We start from the raw sequence: 20,458 nt of genomic DNA on the forward strand, positions 1-20,458 counted from the left end.
AAAGTTCCCTGACTTTTCCCTGATCTGTTGCCACCCTGTTAGTGAGGCTCAAATGCAGGGTGTTGGGGGGGGGGGGGCTTTCCCCCAGAAAATTTTTCAGAATTTAAGTCCTAAGAACGTATTGTAGGTCACCTTTGATGTTGTAGCAGAAGATATGGGGTTCAGAACCTTTCCTTAGAAACTTTTTGATGTGGAGATCCAAAAACGCTGTTCTAGACGATCTTTGAATGATGTTGAAAGATGAAGAAAGAAGGACATGGGGGCTCCTCTCCAGAAAGTTTTCGAAATTGAAGTCCTGAAAACGCAGTAGTAAGCCCCTATGTCATAAGTAGTCATTTATGACATAGGGGGAAGGAATGGGGTTTGGAACTTTCCATCAGAAATTGGAGCATTGAAATGCAATAGTTGGCCAATGGCCATCTTTGGTATTGTTAAAAAGGATGGGGTTGGGAGCTATACCTCAAATTTTCAATATTGAAGCTTCAAAAACGTTATGTTAGTGGATCTTCATTGATGTTAGGGGAAGGGCTCGGAATCAGGGTTCTCCCCCAGAATTTTTTCCGAATTGAAGTTCTAAACACATAATTGAAGGCCCTCATTAATGACATTTTCGAAAAAGCTTCCGATTCCGCCAATATTTTCGAAATTAGAGCTCTAAAAATTCAAAGTTTAGACGATCTTCGATGCTATTGGAGAGGGCTGTTGAAGGAGTCTCCTCTGGTAAATTTTTGGAATTTTAGTCGTAAAAATACAGTTGTGGGTGATTTTTTGTGATGTGTATGGGGGGGGGGAGGGGGAGTTTGGTTGTTTTTTCCTGGAATATTTCCAATTTACAAACCTTTTGGAGGGGGGGGGCGATCGCCCCCCTCCCCCTCCAAAAGGTTGGATCCGCCACTGATCCAAGCAACATGGACCTGATCAGAAGTGCTGTACTAGTTGTGGCCAACCTGTTTGCAAAGAGTGCCACTGTATGAAACAAAAACATAGGCATGCCACTTTTCATATTCCCAACACAATTAACAAGTATGTTTTGTGCATCACTAAACCTATTCTGCATCTTTCTTTTTAATGCTCGACTGTTATGGCTACTATGTTTGCACAAATTGTTCTTGACAGAAATCATTACTTGAATAAAAACACCCATAAGAAGAAAGAGAACATTCAGTCTTCAATAAGTTTCAAAATAAAATTGAATTTGTCTGGTGCAGAAAACCCCAAAACAAATTGCAACAGATAAAATTCAAATGACTGCACTTTTTTCCATTGTCTGCCAAAAAATAAACAGTCAATCAGCATGAAGAATAAGAACTTATGCTAGCAATATGATTTCAGAATCAGTGCTTAAAAAAGGTTATCAATTACATAGGTTAGTAGGAAAAATAGTTGCACTACTTCGTAAATATGTTTTGTCCAAGACTATTTTGATGACACTGTGTGTCAGCAGTTCAGACATGTACATTTATCACACGATGTAGTGGCTTACTCAGCCCAATTTTAGTTTTTCTGATAAACTCACAAACATGTCTCAACAGCTACAAGTAGCGTCCAAATTGGAAATGCATGCAGTGATTCATTTTTGTGGGCAAGAAGATGTAACATCACTGAACTTTATGGGTGGCAGTTGCATGAAGTATATGGTAAAAATGCAATGTTCTGTCAAACTATCATGAAATGGAGTAATATGTTTCTGACTGGACATACAGATATTGACGACGCTGAACTTCAGAGAAGATCGTCAACTGACAATTCATGCGTGGGATCATTCTCCTTATAGCCCAGACATTTCACCTTGTGACTTTCATGATTTTGGTCCCATGAAAGATGAACTTTTAAAGCGACAATACCTCTCGGATGTTGAGGTTAAAGCTACAACCCAACTAAGCCCCCCTTGATACCTATCAAGTTACAGCAAAAATATATATCCTGTTTTGTTTTCCTGAGCAGTGCAACTAACTTATTGACTGACCCTCCTATTTTTGTTCAATTAAAAAAATGTTTTAACAAGTCTTCACATGCTGCTGTCATTACTCTGACCATCCATTTTGGGTATCCTGACTTGCAAGGCATAGGACACATAACTGAAGAAGAGTTCTAGATATAATGCCAGCCGGTCAAAGATGCTCCGTGTCTGTTAAAGGTAACTGGAGCATGTTAAATATGTTTGTAGTCCTATAGTCCTCAAGTTCTTATTCCAAATCTATACCTTCGGGGATGTTGAATCAGGGGGTGCTCGGCTTCTGGTCTAGATGAAAAAACAGATTTGTGTTCAGGGTCCAATCCAACCAGTGAAACCATCTATAGTGATATGTATGGGGCACCCTGAAGTGCAAGGATGTTTTACTTTGAGGTGCCGCACACCTCACCTCACACCCAAGGATCCCCTATAGTGACTTGGCCAGATTAGAGACCATCAGGAAGTGACTCTGAGGTGCCGGGGGTCAGACACCCCTGTGCTATTCTAAACAGCAGATGTGTTCTGGCCAGGACTCGAACATGAATTCATAGAGTGCCCTTGTTCAAACTTTAGCAGCCTCTTGTCTTTCTTAGAAATAAAAATTTAAATTTAGACGCCATGATTGATCTAGTATAAATTTGAAGGAATCAAAACAAACAAACAGCCTAAGTGCCATTTTTAATAAGTTAAATATAAGTATCCAAATATAAAATTTTTTTATTAAACACACTGCAGTGTGTTACACAATGTAAATTTGTAAAATATTCAAAAGAAAATGACTTTTGCATGGTAATTTTTATTATGTCACACAAAACATTACTACATATGATTTTGAATTTTCAAGAAAAAATATAGTGGACACATTTCCTTCCTGCATCATTAAATGTAAACAGCCAAGTTTATTTTCAGTATTTAAAAATCTAAAGGGAAATAAAATATTTCATCTCATTCATATATCAATCAACTGTCAATAACGTTGATCAAAAATGAAAGGATAAACGATACATCCACAAAATTTGCAAAAAAAAAGTGAAAAAAAAAATTTTTTTTTACGTTGACCACAAAATGCTTATTTTGAAAAAATAAATTTTTTACTAGTACTTTTTTTGCATCAAAAGTTTACTTTCCAATGCAACGTAAGCTTGTTTCAGTTTAACATTAAACATTTCAGAGTGGAAGAAAAGAAATTTTGAGCGTATGACCTCTTTATCGAATATAGTGTTAAAAATAGATTCCATAAAAAGGTACTGTAAAAATCTTTTATTTCTTGGTTATTAGTAATTTCTTAAGCAAAACTTTCTTTCCTCATATTAATCAAAAACAAATTTTTTCACCATTTTAGGTATTTGATATCAAGTATTTTAGCTTGCCTTTTAGAAGGCTATTTGTTTAAACTTGAAAGCATTTGGGCAGTTCTCAAAAGGTGGGAACAAAAAAGTTAACTTTGAGCAATTTCAAAAATTTTCGAATTTGACATCAATTTTGATTTTATTCTATAGTATGCATACCTAGAACACAATATATGAACATGAAAAGACAGCAGGTATTTGTAAAAATTGTTAATTAGCAAATTAAATCAGCAATCTGTAGGTAGGTAGGATTTTGGACATTGTTTTCCTGTAGGTAACGGATTTTGGACATCATCATAACGTAAGTTTCACCATTTTTGACAATTGTTAATCTGATTTTTAACTTTTCCAATGAAAATTTTATTTACTACTTTTTAAATTTTGCAATTTAATAATAAAGAGGATATTAATGAAATACTTGAATGGCTATACATGCTGCTCCTTACATTTAATAAAGTTTTGGAATGATTTTGAAGAAGTTGATGAAAGGTAGAAAAAAGCTTCAAATTAAAAATAATACAATTGTCAAAAGTGACATCAGTTTTAATAATGAATATTTTTTCTAAAGTCATAAGAATTAAAATGATGTCTAAAAAAATTATTGAAGAAAGAAATTCGTATTTCTATTTGGAGATCGTTAAATTATGTTTCCAAAAGAAAGAAGAGAAAAAGAATTCTAAAATAATAAAAGCGGAAAAAAAAAAAAAAAATGCTAGCGCAGGTGATAATGTCGCCAAAACTGGTACAGCTGACGATAAACTACATTTGTCAAATTGGAATTCCCCTCTGGTAACCTTTAGCTTATCGTATACTGTGTTGTCGCCAACGGAGGTTTGCTTGGCGATTTTATGGCGCAAAATGGCTTTCGGTTCGATCATAAGCAGCCATGTTTCTACTGTAATTTATGTATTGTTCAATGTGTAACATATTAATAATGCAGAATACCAATGGATTAAAGAAGATAACATTATAATAACATTTTTTATTGAGGTTAGAAGACAGATCATCAAAAATTATGAATAAATGGACAGAATTATCGGCGTCAAGATCGTAACGCCATTTGGACATCTCACATGTACGTTTAAAAAAAATTATTTTTCTTCTAAGATACTGCATAAAAGCTTATGAAAACACTTTTAAACAATTAAAAATTGATTCCGAGGCTCGATAAACACCTTTAAAATGAAAACATCATATACTTAGTTCTCAAAAAATAGCATTGTAAAGATCGTAAATTTTGGACATGCATCAAATTTCAAACTTACTATTTTCTAAAATCGTTTACAAAGTGAATAATCTGTCTTTACTTTTGTTATTTGTGTAAAATATTAACAAAAAATTACTCAGTGTAAGATTCATACCTTTAAATTTTTTTTGAAACGTATGGAAATAATTTAAAAAAATTTTTCTTTAATGGTACATTTGCTCAGTTAACGTTTTGGTATGTCCAAAATTGCGCCTTTTAGCAAAGAAAATATTTTTTTAAGGGCATTTAAAGAGCATTTTTTCCATAATTTATGTCAATTCTTGTCTCTATACAGTATTATAATTTAACTCAAAAATTTTTGAGTTAATTAAAATAAAAGTTATTTGGTGTTGAAGCTTCAAAGTTGAGGTCTGTGTTTGCTCCCACCTTTTGAGAACTGCCCATTTAGAGAAATTTGGTGAAGTAACATTTTAATAATTACTGGGTTGAAAATAAATATATATATATATATATATATATGAATAAATAAATAAAAAATCCGATTATCTACACTTTGTAGAATTATTTTAAACACTTTGCAGGAGAAAATTCAAATTCTTGTCAAGGATATAAGATAATTATAAACATTTCAACATATAGATTGTAAAGTAAATTGAATAGAAAAGGTAAATAGAAGGAAAAACTACTTCCTTGAGAGAGAAAACTATAACCTTCATGTGCAAGCTAACTAATGCAGTGGCGCAGAGGGGGCAAAAGAACCTTTGATCAGTCTGGAATAGTCATAGCCGAGCTGAAGGGAGATGTCGTCTCATTGAAGCCGAGAGAGGATAGCTAAAAAGTTACAGCAAGGGCCTGCCTGCGGCAATGGTACAGTTAAACTCGTCAACTGAAGGTAAAGCTTAAAGGTAAAGTTAATGGGCAGTAAAATACCAAGCTTAAGCTAGGTTGAAACTGCAGTCTCTGGATGTCATAACCAAGCTGTTAGTGTATTGCATGTAATCCTGCCTTAGCCCCGGCTTAAAGCCTTTAACCTCTGCTCATAGCATTAATTTTTATATATTGTACTTGTCGAGAATAAATCAGTTAAAAATTGTACTGTCTGCATAAAATCTTGATTTTGGACAATGTTTTCAGTTGTGCGGTTTGGTTACCAGGGTGAGATAAAATGCTATTCCTAAAATGGTAGTTCACATACATGTAAGAACTGTTATGACCCACTCATTTACTCACTTCACCACTCATATTATGCCAAATCATGCATCTCCACCTTATCAGCAAAAAAAGTTTCAAATGGTAGTTGGCTTTTTTACTCACAGTATTCTTTTTTTTACTTGAAAACAGAAAAAGTATTTCTTAACCGAAAAGCACCTTAAAATTTAAGGAAAACTTAACACATAAAAACTACTCCACTGTTCATAATTTCTCTTTTCTTATCATTGAACGCTATAAAATTTAGCCCCTTGAGAAAATCAATGATCTTGATAAAATTTAGATAATAATTAGTAGTCTGTATTAGAATGTCAAATGCTACATGTAGTAATGATCATTATGCAGAACAAGAAGACAATTTTAAATCTATGCATTAGTATTAACTCATATTATAATAGACGATGTAATAAAGATCAATATATCAAGCCATGGGCACCCAAATGAAAAATTTTAAGGGGAGGGAGGGGGGGGGGGCTCAGATATTTTTTCTATGGTTTAGCGGGATATTCTCCCCATGGAAATACATTTCAGTACAGATTAGAATTATTAAAATTTGACAAATGTAATAACTTCTTACTCATTAATGGTTGGAAAAAAATGTTTTTACATTTTTGCAAAGAAAAAAGTACTTAAAACAAGGAAGTTCTAATTTCTGAGGGAGGGGGGGTTACTTCCCCCCCCCTAAGTGGGCACCCATGTACCATGTATCAAGCATTTCTTGTGTGTGCATAATGTCATATTCAATGCCCGAAGTTTGGTCACCTAACAAATTAGCTAGCCAACTCCTGTTCTAGCATAAGTCCGAAGCACTTGCAACTAAACTATTGTATAGATTCTACATTGGCTGGCCATTTCGTAAAGTGGCTGGGAAAGGTTGACCAAAGCTCAAAGTGATAATATGGTAGATTGATGACCAGTAGGTTCTGCATCTGTCGGTTAGGTGAACATGTGGTAGAAAGCAGAGTGCCATAACAGCATTGAGAGTAAATTAAAATAAATATAATAAAATTTATGTATTAAATATGAATAAGGACATGTTGCAGATGAAATTCGAAAGATAGCACTAACAAAGAAATGTCTTTAAATAATTCAACTAAACTATTTTACCTTCATTTTTAATTTAATAAGTCCTTATATTTACTTATTAAGATTTCACATCTTTTGAAGTGATACAATACAAGCTTATTTTTAACTCAAAAGTGTCACTTATATTTGAACTCTTTTCTGAATGTACTTTCAAAACAGCATTACAATGTACTCATTCTTAAAAACTTCATACTTGACAGTATAAAAAAATCAGTTCTTAATTCCTTTTTCCTACTTGGACGGATCGTTCTGAGCCACTTTGAGAATTGGCCAGCCAAAGTCCGAAATCAAGAAAAGATTGGACATTGGGCGGTAAATTTACAGTAACACAGGCTAAAATGCGAATTTGCTGGCCAGTTCACGAACTTTGTGATTTCAGGCCTTGGTCGTGACATATATAAAAATATGGCTTAAAAAGTTCTAAAACCAATTTGTAGTTTGACTTTATCCTCCAATAATAGCTTTGGAAAGTTAACAAACTCTACAGTTAATTTTTACTTTTACTATAAAAACAAGGAACATATAGTTAAAACCATCTTTAAATTTTTACTAGCAGTAATCATGAGTAAAAGTTAAAATAATCGAAAATATTCAACAAAATGCAGTTTATTCAACAAATAAACAATAAATAAACATAACAATTTCATGGTTTATTTCAAAAATAAATTTGTAAATCTGCATATATAAATGAAATCGCAAAAAAGATTTTCTTTTAAGAAAATAGAAAATTTGATGATATACAATTAATCACTTTTCAACATGCATAGTTATAAATCGACAAATTAAAATATATGTAATCTATAATCTTTTCTCACAAAACTCAGTTCTGCAGTTTGATTGATGTAAATAAATAATTGAAAAAAAATGAAATTTCTTTTATATAACTAGAAAATCTGAAACCACTTTTGTAAAAGTTTGAATTGATAATTTGCTTCTTGAATAAAAGTCATACTATTAATTAACGAATACTAGTGAATAAATTCAAGGCAGATTTGGCTTCTTTCTGTGATCGTGCTTTACTAAACACATTCCAGAAACGCAAAGTTTCATCACCAGCACCTGTTACAATCGACTCCCCATCAGGTGACATGGCCAAATATAAAACTCTGTATGAGTGTCCTGTGAGTTTGGCTACTTGGGTCAATGATGGATATTTCCAGACCAGTATCTGGTTTTGAGAATACCCATGAGTGCTCACCAATTCTGAAGCATGCTTAGACCATGCTAAATTGCAAACTTGGGAGCCAGTATCAATCCACTGCATGGGTTGACCAGTTAAAGTGTTCCAGAAACGTATACAGCGATCAGCAGTGCCACCACCACTTGCAAGTAAGCCATGATGATGAGGGGACCAAGCAATTGCCTTTACCGCAGCCAAATGTTCAGTGTATGTTTGTATTGGCACAACACTACTCATATTCCATACATAAAGTTTATTATCATTACCACCTGAGGCTAGATGTTGGTAATCTGGTGACCATTTAAGTCCACAAACTTCTTGCCTGTGGCTCCCTAATCTTCGCTCAGGAGTTAATGAGGGAGTCCTTACATCTCTTTGTAATATTAAGCGATCTCTACTACCAGACGATAAAATATCACTGTTCCATGCAAGGGCTCCAACGCGAGCAGAATGACCTTCTAAAACTGAAACGCATTTATTTCCTGTAACATCCCAGACTTGAACATAACCTTTATGAGTACCAACAGCTACTAAGTGACCCCTTTCTGCCCAGGAAACTGAAGTAACTGTGTCTCCATCGGCAGATAAATCACAGAGACGTGTCACTTGCGAAGTGCAAGCACTCCATAAGTAAACACAAGTCCCAAGCCCCACACTAAGGACATTCGTCGAAGACCAATCAACCAAATTTAAATAGAAGTCGTCTTGTAACTCGGGAGCATCTAAAACTTTGAAAGGAATACGTGAAATTTTTCTTGCTGCTTTCCTCGGTGATCTAAGTAGCTTTTGACTCTTGCTACTAACGGGGGATAAGGAATATGGAGACGATGCTTCATTAATGATTGAATTGTCCAGAACGCGATAGTTGAATAAGTTAGAATTTCTACCTTCACAGGGTGCAAAAGCTCTTCTTTCTTCGGCTTGTTCTTTCACGTCTTCTATAGCGGTTCCTAGTAATTCATTCTTTAATAAACAATTATACGCAACACCATCTTTAGAACAATCTGAATTGGTATCTTTAGATTTTTTACTTTGATTAGAATTCTTAGCGGATTCTTGCAACAAAGAAAAATTTACTTGCCACGAATTTGGATTTCGACAAGGAATAAAACGATCACCATAAATTTCTTTTGCAGGGGATTTAACAGGAGTAGCTACGCGTATCAAATCATCGGAATTTTGTCCATTCTGTTGCCTAAGCAATCTTTTTTCATATTCTTGATTCATAATGAAATCTTTAATGAAACATAAAATTCAAAACATACAGAACAATTTTTAACTTTTTACGCGAAATTAGAAAACGTTATAATAACACTAAACATGGCGCTTGGTCTCGGACTGAATGAAAACAACATTGTGTTCGGATTCGTAAGATGCCACGCGTCCGTTGATAAAACAATTTGTTATCATGCGTAGGCTATCTTTCTACTCCACTCCCTTCCTTAGTAATATTTATCAGTAGTTTATCACACAAACAGATTGATGCAGGAAATTTGTACAGTTATGACACATAGGGCTTTTGCCCAACGGTTTAAGTAAACCGTTATTAAAATAGTTAAATCGTGAGCATGAATTAAATTATAGCAAAGTAATAAAGTGGCAACAGTTGAATCCCACTCACGTCTGCTCTTCGAAATGGCCGAAACTTCAAGCTTCAACAGTGATTTCCACGTGGAATTGGATGTAGGAAATTTATGTGTTTTGAGCGTAACACAACTTAAATCTTCTCTAGGAAGGTATGATTGACTAATTAACGTAAAAAATTTAGTATTGTCTGATCGGTTGTGATTTCTTGCAACTGTTTTTTATTTCTTGTGTACGTAGTTTTTGTTTGTTTACAAAACACTTTTATTTCTTAGGGAAATAAAAGAGGATGCAATAAAAGCAATTGCTGCTCAAGGGACTCAGTTGTTGTTAGATGAAATATTCAAGGTGCGTATTAGCAGAATTTTAGTTTAGTTAAATTCACTCTCTATACTTGCTTCTAATTTTCGCTTCCTTCTTCTAATTGCAACTTGGCAGCTTATCTTTCAATATGCCATGAAATATTTTTTGATTGATAAATCGTTTTTTTTTTTTTTTTTAAATTCGTTGAAATGTTCTCAATTTGTTTGATGCTTAAATTGGTTGTTTTCTTTATAAATGTATAAACACTTAGTGCCAGCTATAGGGAAAAAAAAGTGACGACCAGCAAAAGGCTCTGGGCCCAGCTAGGCTAATCCTAGTCAATTTACAATCCCCAGTGAATGGCCCTCATAAAACTATCTACTCCCTTGCTCATTACCACCTCTTTCAGTAAAGCTTCAGTAAAGGTTCCACTACCCTGCTAAAATAATAATTTTTCCTTATATCTATGTTGGCTTGAAATTTAAATAGCTTAAAACAATGACCCCTTGTCCAATTTTCAGTGCTAAACTTTAGCCCCGTAACATCTTTCATGTTAATAAATTTGAACAACTGAATCATGTCCCCTCAATTTCTTCTTTGCTCAAGACTACATTTTTAGCATTCTATTTCTAAGCCTGGATTCGTAGTCTAAATGAGAAAGTCCATTTGTTAGCCTTGTAGCCTGCCTTTGAACCCTTTCCAATACATTAATATCTTTCTTAAGATAAGGAGACCAAAACTGAACAGCATACTCCAATTGAGGTCCGTCCAAACTTCTATATAAGGGCAGAAGAACTTCTTTAGATTTGTTAGAAATAGATCTTGTGATAAACCCAAGCATTTTATTGGCTTTGTTACTAGCTATGCTGCACTGTTGACTAAACTTTAAATCCTGACTTATTAAGACCTCCAGATCAGTAACTTTTTCTGCCTGACTAATGACTGAACCTTGCAAATAATAACTTGTAAACTTATTTCCATGCCCTAAATGTAGCACTTGACATTTCCCCAACATAAACACCCATACCCCATTTATCAGCTTACTCCGTAACAGTGGCGCCGACTCCATGGAGCCTGAGGGGGCCCGAGCCCCCTCAAAAAAAATTTGAGGGGGCAGAGCCCCCTCAATAATTTAAGAAAATTATTTGTTATTTAATGCTTTCTAAACTCACAAATTTGTCTCGGTATTTTTTTATTTTCCTTGTTTTAAGATAGTTATCTTGTAAAATACATTCAGTAATGAGTTACAACAAATAATTTTTACAGTAAAAAGCAGGTTAACTGAAAACGAGTGGTGTGAATAATGACATTATTACGGTGCTGCAAGCGCTTAGAATTTGTCCCAGTGTGCGAACGTGCGGATAGTCTGTCCGATCATCAATGGGGCAGATAAGCACCGAGATATTTTGGATGAATTGGATATTCGACTAGTCGTCAATGACTTAAAATTCAGTAATCCAATCAGGCGGTCGACATTTGCACCTTTCTAAAGACATTCCAAATATTGGTATTTAAAGAGCATTAAAACTGAGAATTAACTGCATACAAAATGTTAGATTTAAAATTTCGAAATATTAGTACTATTTTATTACCGTATTACTATAGTACTGCATTAGTTATTTTCAAATACTTAAATATTTTTGGGGTATAAGACCCTATAAAAACCCGCTATTTACATACTATATTAAATTTATTAAACAAATCAACTGTGGGATATAATTTTTATTTAATGAACTCTGAGCCTTATTCAAAGCAAGTTTAAATTTATATATATATATATATATATATATATATATATATATATATATATATATATATATATATATATATATATATATATATATATTCACTATTCTGTAATAGTCTAAAAACAAAATTATTATACTATAAATTAAATTAACTTTTTACAGAAATACCGTACATGTGTTTTTTTTTTTTTTAAAGCCAAAACATGTGTCGGGTTAACGAGAGTAAAGTTTTCGGGGCTCTAATGTTGATAATATATTACTCTAAAATGCTTAAAAAACTGTAAAACTTACTTTTTCCATCTCCAATTTAGAAATTTTCCCGGGGTTAAACCCGCGGTATACCCCCCCCCTCCCAATATTTTTTGTATTTAGGCGCACTGGGAGTGCCCTTCCATGCAAGTCAAGTGCCCTACATTATATCAATGTCTAGCCACGGAACTGCACGACTTCCCCCAAAATAGAACTGTAAAAATGTCCCACACTGAAGACAAGTGACATGATTTAATTGAACCAAAAAATCTGTATACAAATTCTTAGATTTAACTTTGAAAACGCCATGCCACATGTTGTTTGTTTGTATAAATCATATACACCAGAAAATATGTAAATTGGCATTTTCAAGATTCAAAAAATCTGAACTTTTTTTCTTTTTTTCTTTTTTTTTTTTTGAAAAGTGAGGGTGTGGACGCCTTAGGATTACATAACCCCTGGATCACCGGTGACGTCTAGCCCCCTCAATAATTTTTGTAAGTCGGCGCCCCTGCTCCGTAATATGTTCTAGATCCTCTTGCAGCTGATTTGCATGTTCCTCATTATCTACAATTTTTGGATAAATATTATCTGATCCCGAAGCCTTAGTCTCTTTAATTTCTTTCAAATGAAGAGAAACGTCATCTCTAGAAAATACAAAGTCCTCAAGCTGTACTATAGCTTGTGTCTTGCTGGTGTCAACTGTTGAGATACAGTTATTAAAAAAACTCAAAAAAAGTTATTAAGAACATTAGCAATATCATTATCATCCTGAATTAAAATTCCGTGCTCATCAACCAGTAGCCCAATATGACTCAAACTTTCCCGAAACTAGCGTGCGCAAAAAACCTCTTAGGATTCCTGTCTATGTTATCGGCCAGTCTTTGCTCCAACTCTCTTTTCTGAATTTGTAACAAATACTTAAAATTACGCCTTGCCTTCCAATATTGGAGCCTATCTGCACAGTGACCAGTTTCTTTAAACCTATGAAAAATGGCTTGCTTGTAATTTATAGCATCTTTAGTTCCCTGGAGAACCACATCAGCCAAATTTTTGTGTTGACACCCTTTCTCCTAAAGGGAACATGATCCCCAACCATTTTCGCTAGCTTTTCCTAAAGATGAAGGAAGATGAATTAATAAGATTTAAAAGCTTTTCCTCAGTCATGGATATTTTTCAAAGGATGCATAAATTAAGCTCTACGTTTTAATGTAGAAACGATTCTGTACAATTTAAAATGTGTAAATCTACCCAATGTGACTTTCACCCAGATGTTAATTGTACTGTAGGAAATATATTTCTTCAAAAATTTTAACTAAATAATTGAAATCATTTTTTCAAGCTTCCTAATAGATCTTTTTTTCGAGATTATAATTAAGGGTCAATCCAGGTTTTGATTTTTACGTCCACGTTTTGTGAAAAAAGAATTTGCGACCTTTTTTTCTTGTGAAAAAAACTTTTAGGCACGTTTCCTTTACCTTTTTTTTGTGAAAAAAATTATGTCGAAAAAGGCATATTTAGTTATCACAAATCTAATCTGAAACCCCTTTAGGCTAAAGAACTTCACTAGGAATGGTTGTAGGGTTTATTTTTTTACTGATTTTTGTGCTTTTAAACCAATTTATTGAGCTTACAAGCAGAGTTGTTGGCAAAAACCCGGGTTTTTAAAAAAAGCCCATGGACCCAGTTTTTTTGGGTTTTTTTAAATAAAACCCAAAAACCCCCAACTAAAGCAGGGTTTTTAAAAAGAAATGTGGGTTTTTTGTCTTTTTTTAGGGAAAATGTGGGGTACTTGTAACATATTGTAACGTCAGTATATGGACAAAGCACAAAAAATTGTCTTGGGGTAAAAAAACTGGAAAACTAGTTAAAATTAACCGTTTTCTGAAGAAAAGTACAGGCATCGCAGCGTTCCTATATTCCTATATTTTCCTATATTTCTGAAAAAGTTCCTATAATTCCTATATTTTCCTATATTTTCAGTTTCCGATTCCTTTTTTTTTTTTACTTTTCCCCTCTACTTTTGGCTACCGCCTTTTCCGCCATCCACGTGCAGCCGCTATTTTATCTTTCCTACTGTGCAGGGCTCCCAAATGGTTCGCTTTTCCCGCCAAAGTCCGTGTTTTATGGTAAAGTCCGCTTTAGACTTTTGACATTATGGTCTGATTAGTTCGCTTTTATATTGTTTTTACTTAAATATCAGATTTTAAAAGTTTTTCATTTCGTTAAAAGTTACTGTTCTCCCAAGCACGCCGACGCAGCGCGTGTTAAACAAAGTTCGTACGCCCATGAAAAACCTTGAAAAGTTCTTGGGAGGAAAAAAAAGGTCACACACACACACACACATTTTCTAGTGTTTGAAAACTTTGAAAAAGTATAAAAAGTTTCTTTATTGCTTGAATTTATTTATTGTTTGGATTGTGCTTGTAATTCTTTTAAAAATATTTCATTAGTGCAATTTTCTGAACATATATATTCGATATGATTTATCGCGAAAAATTGCTTTCGTGTTTGAGGTTTCAATCCTTTTGCATCTTGTTAATATTTTGATTTTTTTTTACAATCCAAAGTGATTTTGACATGTGCTTACCTTAGCTTAGCTTATTTTTCGTTTAATTTCAATAATTAATGAAGGAATTATTTTGGAAACCATGGCAACATTGAACTTACTCGGCTCGGACGCGGAAAAATGCTTCTCGCTTTTGAAATTTCAATCCTTTTGCATCTTGTAAATATGTTGATGTTTTCCACAATTAGAAGTTATTTTAGTATATGCTACTTTAGTTTAGCTTATTTTTCGTTTGATTTTAATAATTAACGAAGGAAATATTTTGGAAACCATAACAATAACATTGAGCTTATTCGGACTTCGCTGAAAATTGCATCTCGCGTTTGAAATTTCAATCATTTTGCATCTTGTGAACATTTTGATGTTTTTGGCAATTTGAAGTTATTTTGACGTATGTTTCTATAGATTGGCTTATTTTTCGTTTAATTTCAATAGTTAACCAAGGAAATATTTTGGAAACCATAACAATAACATTGAGCTTATTCGGACTTCGCGGAAAATTGCATCTCGCGTTTGAAATTTCAATCCTTTTGCATCTTGTGAACATTTTGATGTTTTGACAATTGGAAGTTATTTTGACATATGTTTTTATAGATTAGCTTATTTTTCGTTTAATTTCAATAATTAATGAAGGAATTATTTTGGAAGCCATGGTAACATTGAACTTACTCGGATTTCGCGGAAAAATGCTTCTCGCGTTGGAAATTTCAATCCTTTTGCATCTTGTAAATATTTTGATGTTTTCCACAATTGGAAGTTATTTTGACATATGCTACCTTAGTTTAGCTTATTTTTCGTTTAATTTCAATAATTAACGAAGGAAATATTTTGAAAACCATAACAACATTGAGCTTATTCGGAATTCGCGGAAAATAGTTTCAATCCTTTTGCACCTTGTAAACATTTTGATGTTTTTGACAATTGGAAGTTATTTTGACATATGCTACTATAGATTAGCTTATTTTTCGTTTAATTTCAATAATTAACGAAGGAATTATTTTGGAAGCCATGGCAACATTGAATTTAATCGGATTTCGCGGAAAAATGCTTCTCGCGTTGGAAATTTCAATCCTTTTGCATCTTGTAAATATTTTGATGTTTTCCACAATTGGAAGTTATTTTGACATATGCTACCTTAGTTTAGCTTATTTTTCGTTTAATTTCAATAATTAACGAAGGAAATATTTTGAAAACAATAACAACATTGAGCTTATTCGGACTTCGCGGAAAATAATTTCAATCCTTTTGCATCTTGTAAACATTTAAATGTTTTTGACAATTGGAAGTTATTTTGACATATACTACTTTAGATTAGCTTATTTTTCATTTAATTTCAATAATTAACGTAGGAATTATTTTGGAAACCATGGTAACATTGAACTTACTCGGACTTCGGAAAATTGCTTTTAATGTTTGAAATTTCAATCTTTTTGAATCATGTAAATATTAAAATATTTTGCCCAATCGAATGTTATTTTCCCATATTCCAACTTAGATTAGCATGTTTTAGGTTTAATTTAGTAGAAAATAAATAAATTTATTTTATGGGAAGCATGCCAACATTGAACTTGGTTCGTGAAAATTTGCTTCTCTGAGCTTTCAATCGTTTTGCATCTTATAAATATTTTTATATTTATGGCAATTAGAAGTTATTTTGACATGCTACGTCAGATTAACTCGATTAAATTTTTACTTAAATAACTAAAAAATTAATATTTTTTGTGTTGTTTAATTCAAGCTTATTTAGTTTTCCAAACATAATTTTGATTATCATTAGCTTATTTTTGGTTATTACTGTTTTTTTGTGTGGGAGGGGGAGGGGTATTAAATTTAAACAATTGAGCACATAACATTTTAAAGTAGCGTCTGTATATGAAACAAAGTTGAATTATGTAATTATATGAAGTTGAATTTGTACATCATTTCATTGTCATGATGCCTGCTGCTGTTGTTGTCGTGTGCCAAGTAGGCTGGCAATTTGAGGTGCACTGCTTCACTTTTCCAACTGTAGAGTAATTTGGTGTGAAGTCCGACTTCTACAGTACACACATGCCATAAGGACCCGTTTATAGGGGACAAGGACAGGAGAGAGAAAGTACGTCCATGCCCGAGCCGGGATTCGAACCCGGACCTTCCTATCGCAGTCAGACTTCTCTGACCACTAGACAAGGCAGGCGGCATGATGCCTGCTAAAGGGGGAATTTGTCCCCCCCCCCCATAAAAGTTCAAAGCACTCATGGCCCTGCAATCATGGATTATTTTTTTTTTAATGTAAGCTTTATGATTCTTGAAAATATACATTGAATATAAAAATTGCAAAACTATGCCTCATGTGATCTGCTTCTCTTTGTGATTGAGAATTTCAGACATTTTTAGGGAAACTTTCAATACAGTAGATCTGTTTGGTGTGTGATGGATTCATATCGGTGGAGAAGGGATATAAATGCTATTAAAGAAGCATTACAATACAGAAAAACACAAAAATAATTTTAAAATATAGAAAGATGAAGCACAGCTTCATCTATCCTTCAGTGAGACTACCAGCATCCCTGATTCAATTCAAAATGTATCATTACGCCCATTTAGTTCTATGGAGGCTGCCTTAAGTGCTGCGCTAAGTGCCTCCCCCCCCCCCTCCCATCCAAATGTTTGTGTAAATAATATTCAATTTATAAAAAGATCAGTTGTGCAGAAGGTGATAAAGGAATTGTATCATTAAAAATCAGTATTATGGTTAATTAACAAATTATTTTCAGGGATTTAGCAGCAGGCAGCTAATTTGCCTTTTGATGCTTCCTTGTGTTTAAATGAATGGTCCTCTCAAGATCCTCTTTTTAATCCTAACTGGTCCTCTTTAGTCCTCTTTTTGATTGAAATTGGTCCTCTTTTACCCTTTTCTAAAACTAAAATGTGTTAGGAGCCCTGCATTAGTTTCTAGAAAAGTGAAATTTTATCTGCACAATTGCATTCGATCCTCATTGATTTGGAGGCTTTGGTATGAACTTAAAGAAACGGTTTTGATTACTAAAATGCAGTTTCCTAACGACTTCTCATTTATTTATTTTGAAGTAATTTAAAAACCTATTTTAACTTAAATTTTCCAAAATGCATGTTTTTGTAAACAAGTGCAAGGTTCTATTTATTAATTTTTTTAATGAAAGTAGTAAAAACTAACCTCCCCCTCACTTTTTGTACTTTAAAACTTTGGGACAGTGGTGGCCACCAAGGTTTTTTAGGTCTGGATTATTTTACTTTAATGACCAAATATTTCTTAATCAAATATATATTTTACTGGGTGTCCTTCAAAGTCATGGGAAATCGTGGATTTCAACTATGATCGAATTTGGTACTGAAAAGTCAGGATTTTCAGGGGGGGGGGGAATGGTCAAAAAGTATCATATCAGAGATTTTTCTGAAAATAAATCACAGTATACATTTAAATTTTTAATTTGCATAAATTTAAATTTTTACCTGAAAACTTTTTTCTAGAAAAGAAAAGGAAATTCACAATAATTTATTTTTCACAAAAATAAAGAAAATTCACAAAAAATATTTTGTTTTTTCGCATAATGGGGACTTAAAAAATGAAACCTGGATTGACCCCTGATATTACTGTGACATGTGACTTTGATTTCAGCATAGCACATGTTTCAACAACTTATAAAACTTTAAGTTTGGCTTTTACTGCATTGTCAAGTGATAACATAAATTAGAACAGAACTTCACGAATTTCATTCTACAGCTTGCCCATCGCAGTATCGTATCATGCAAAATCTTTCATTGAAAATTAGATTAGTGACACAACTATTTTAAGAAAGATTTGTGTTCATCTACAAACAGTTTGGTCTATTTTTTTTTTATTTTTAAAGAAGTATGCCTTAATATGTTTAGTACAAATTACAGTTTTACGCTCGTTTACTGTTTGTAAAATTGATTTTGTGTGTATTTTTAGACTTATTTATGCGTATGTATTGCACTTATGTCAGGTAGTGTAATTACATGTTTTTAATCGAATAGTAGTATTGCATTTTGAAAAAAAAATGTCATACTGGCGAGCTTTGTTATCGAAATTCCTGTATATCCTTTTTTTTTCAAAATATTCCTATATTATTTCGAAAAATTCCTATATTGTTTGCAGAAAATTCCTATATTTTCCATCGAATTCCTATATTTTTTTCAGAAAATTCCTATATTTTCCTATATTTTTGTTGGCAAATGTCACTTCTATCCCTGAAAGTATAAAAGACAACAAAACCCAAGAATGGTGAAGTTTCCGATTTTTTAGTTTCCATGATTACCAACAGTTAAGGCAAAGTTACTTCTCCAGTGATAAAATCTATTGTTCGTTTTGAATTGCTACGATTTTTTTTTTGCATTTTACTTTATTGTATTTCATTTTGTTATGCAAAACTACTGTAGAACCTCAAGTAGTTTAAATCCCTTTTTACTGAATCATAAGATAATGAAAATACTGTACATCCTATTCTGTTTTCTGTATGACCGTTTGAGGAACCTGTTTATTTCTAAAAAACATACCTTGTTTATTTGAGGTTTGTGACGTGTTGGTTTGCAGAAAATAATTGACATGAAAGCCTTTTAGCTAGAGTAGTTTCCTCTGTGCAATCTACAAATGCAGTAAACTCCCGATTATCCGCGGAATAGGGTGTCATGGTAACAGCGGATTAGCGAAAACAGCGGATAATCCGAATAATAGTTAAAAAAACAATACTACTGTATAGCTTAGCTAAAAAATATGAATAACACTCACAAACACCTTTAAATTGTTGCTAAAAACATTGCTACATTCCATTTACTAACACTGGATGTAAAAAATATACATATGTAAACGCTAAAAACGAACAATAACACAATCATAAGTTTAAAAGAACGTTTAATGACCGTTGAAAAAATAGTGAAAAGACCCGCGGATAATCCGAGCCGCGGATAAACCGACCGCCGATAATCGGGAGTTTACTGTATTGGGAAAATCAGACGTGACAGGACTAAGTCAAGATAATTTGAGTTATTTATTGAGACCAGCTAAAGAAAAAAGTTTAAAATATTTATTTAAAATCTTTGAAGTATTTTTTTAATGCCATCAAGAGTTAAAAAATACTATTGAAGTTCAAAATTCATTTTTTATGTCCATTGTCTGTGGTAAAGAACAATTAAACTAGTATGTTGTGGCCATCACGAAACTTTCTTCTATATTTTTCTTTTTTTTCTGATCCCTCTCCATGCTTGACGAGGAAGCAATATTCCCAACAAAAACAAAATTACACATGCAAAAACTTGATGACCATCCCAATGTCTGAATTATTGCAAAAGCAAAGCAAAGAACGAAAATTGAAAGTTATTTTAAAAGCCTTGCTTGAATTAATTACAAATATTTTATTTGTTAACAAACATAAGATGGCAACAGTTAAAAATTTTAAATCATTGAGATAATATTTCCGATCATTTCCATACAATTAAAATCACGAGAAATACGCAGACGACAATCTATTACGATTTATCTTTCTTATTGTTGCATTAATAAAGCTATTTTTATTCAAAAAAAAAAAAAAAATCCACACCTCTTGGAGCGATTGGCGTCAAAATTGAACCAATGCCTGTTTACATATGTATTCACATATATCCCAAATTTCAACCAGAACGTTGCATTACTTCTTGAGATAGGGCACTCACAATGGAAAAAAAGAATGGGCGATTGCGCTATCCCCTTTTTAGCTGTTGACACCAAAATAAAATCAGCTCTTATACCCACTAAGGGCTACTTGCCGATAAATTTTTCTTTCATTCTGTTCATTATTTCTTGAGATACAGCAGTCACAATTGACGACAAAAAACGTTCTATAGCTCAACCCCCCGTTTGAGTTATTGACACCAAAATTGAATCAGCACCTGTTCCTGTTGATGGCAACATATGGACCAAATTTTGTTTGATTCCGCCAGTTACTTCCTGAGGAATAGCAAGCACGCGTAACTCAAAAAACGTCCCATTGCTCCACCCCTTTTGG

At 33.2% G+C, this 20,458-nt stretch overlaps 2 protein-coding genes across 2 annotated transcripts in view; one reads left to right on the forward strand and one right to left on the reverse strand.

Annotated features, from left to right (window-relative positions):
* Positions 1-7,435: 7,435 nt before the first annotated feature.
* Positions 7,436-9,345, reverse strand: LOC129223438 (fizzy-related protein homolog). The gene has a single exon (XM_054858051.1). The coding sequence runs from the start codon at positions 9,210-9,212 to the stop codon at positions 7,764-7,766; it is 1,449 nt and encodes a 482-aa protein (XP_054714026.1). The 5' UTR covers positions 9,213-9,345; the 3' UTR covers positions 7,436-7,763.
* Positions 9,346-9,477: 132 nt separating this feature from the next.
* LOC129223439 (ribosome biogenesis regulatory protein homolog) overlaps positions 9,478-20,458 on the forward strand; it is a 43,857-nt gene continuing 32,876 nt past the window's right edge. Inside the window, exons 1-2 of the mRNA XM_054858052.1 lie at positions 9,478-9,721; positions 9,845-9,917. Of these exons, the coding sequence (XP_054714027.1) occupies positions 9,621-9,721; positions 9,845-9,917 (174 nt within the window). The 5' untranslated portion in view covers positions 9,478-9,620. The remainder of the gene's footprint in view (positions 9,722-9,844; positions 9,918-20,458) is intronic.

This window comes from Uloborus diversus, chromosome 5, assembly GCF_026930045.1.
Source record: "Uloborus diversus isolate 005 chromosome 5, Udiv.v.3.1, whole genome shotgun sequence".
Lineage (NCBI taxonomy): Eukaryota > Metazoa > Arthropoda > Arachnida > Araneae > Uloboridae > Uloborus > Uloborus diversus.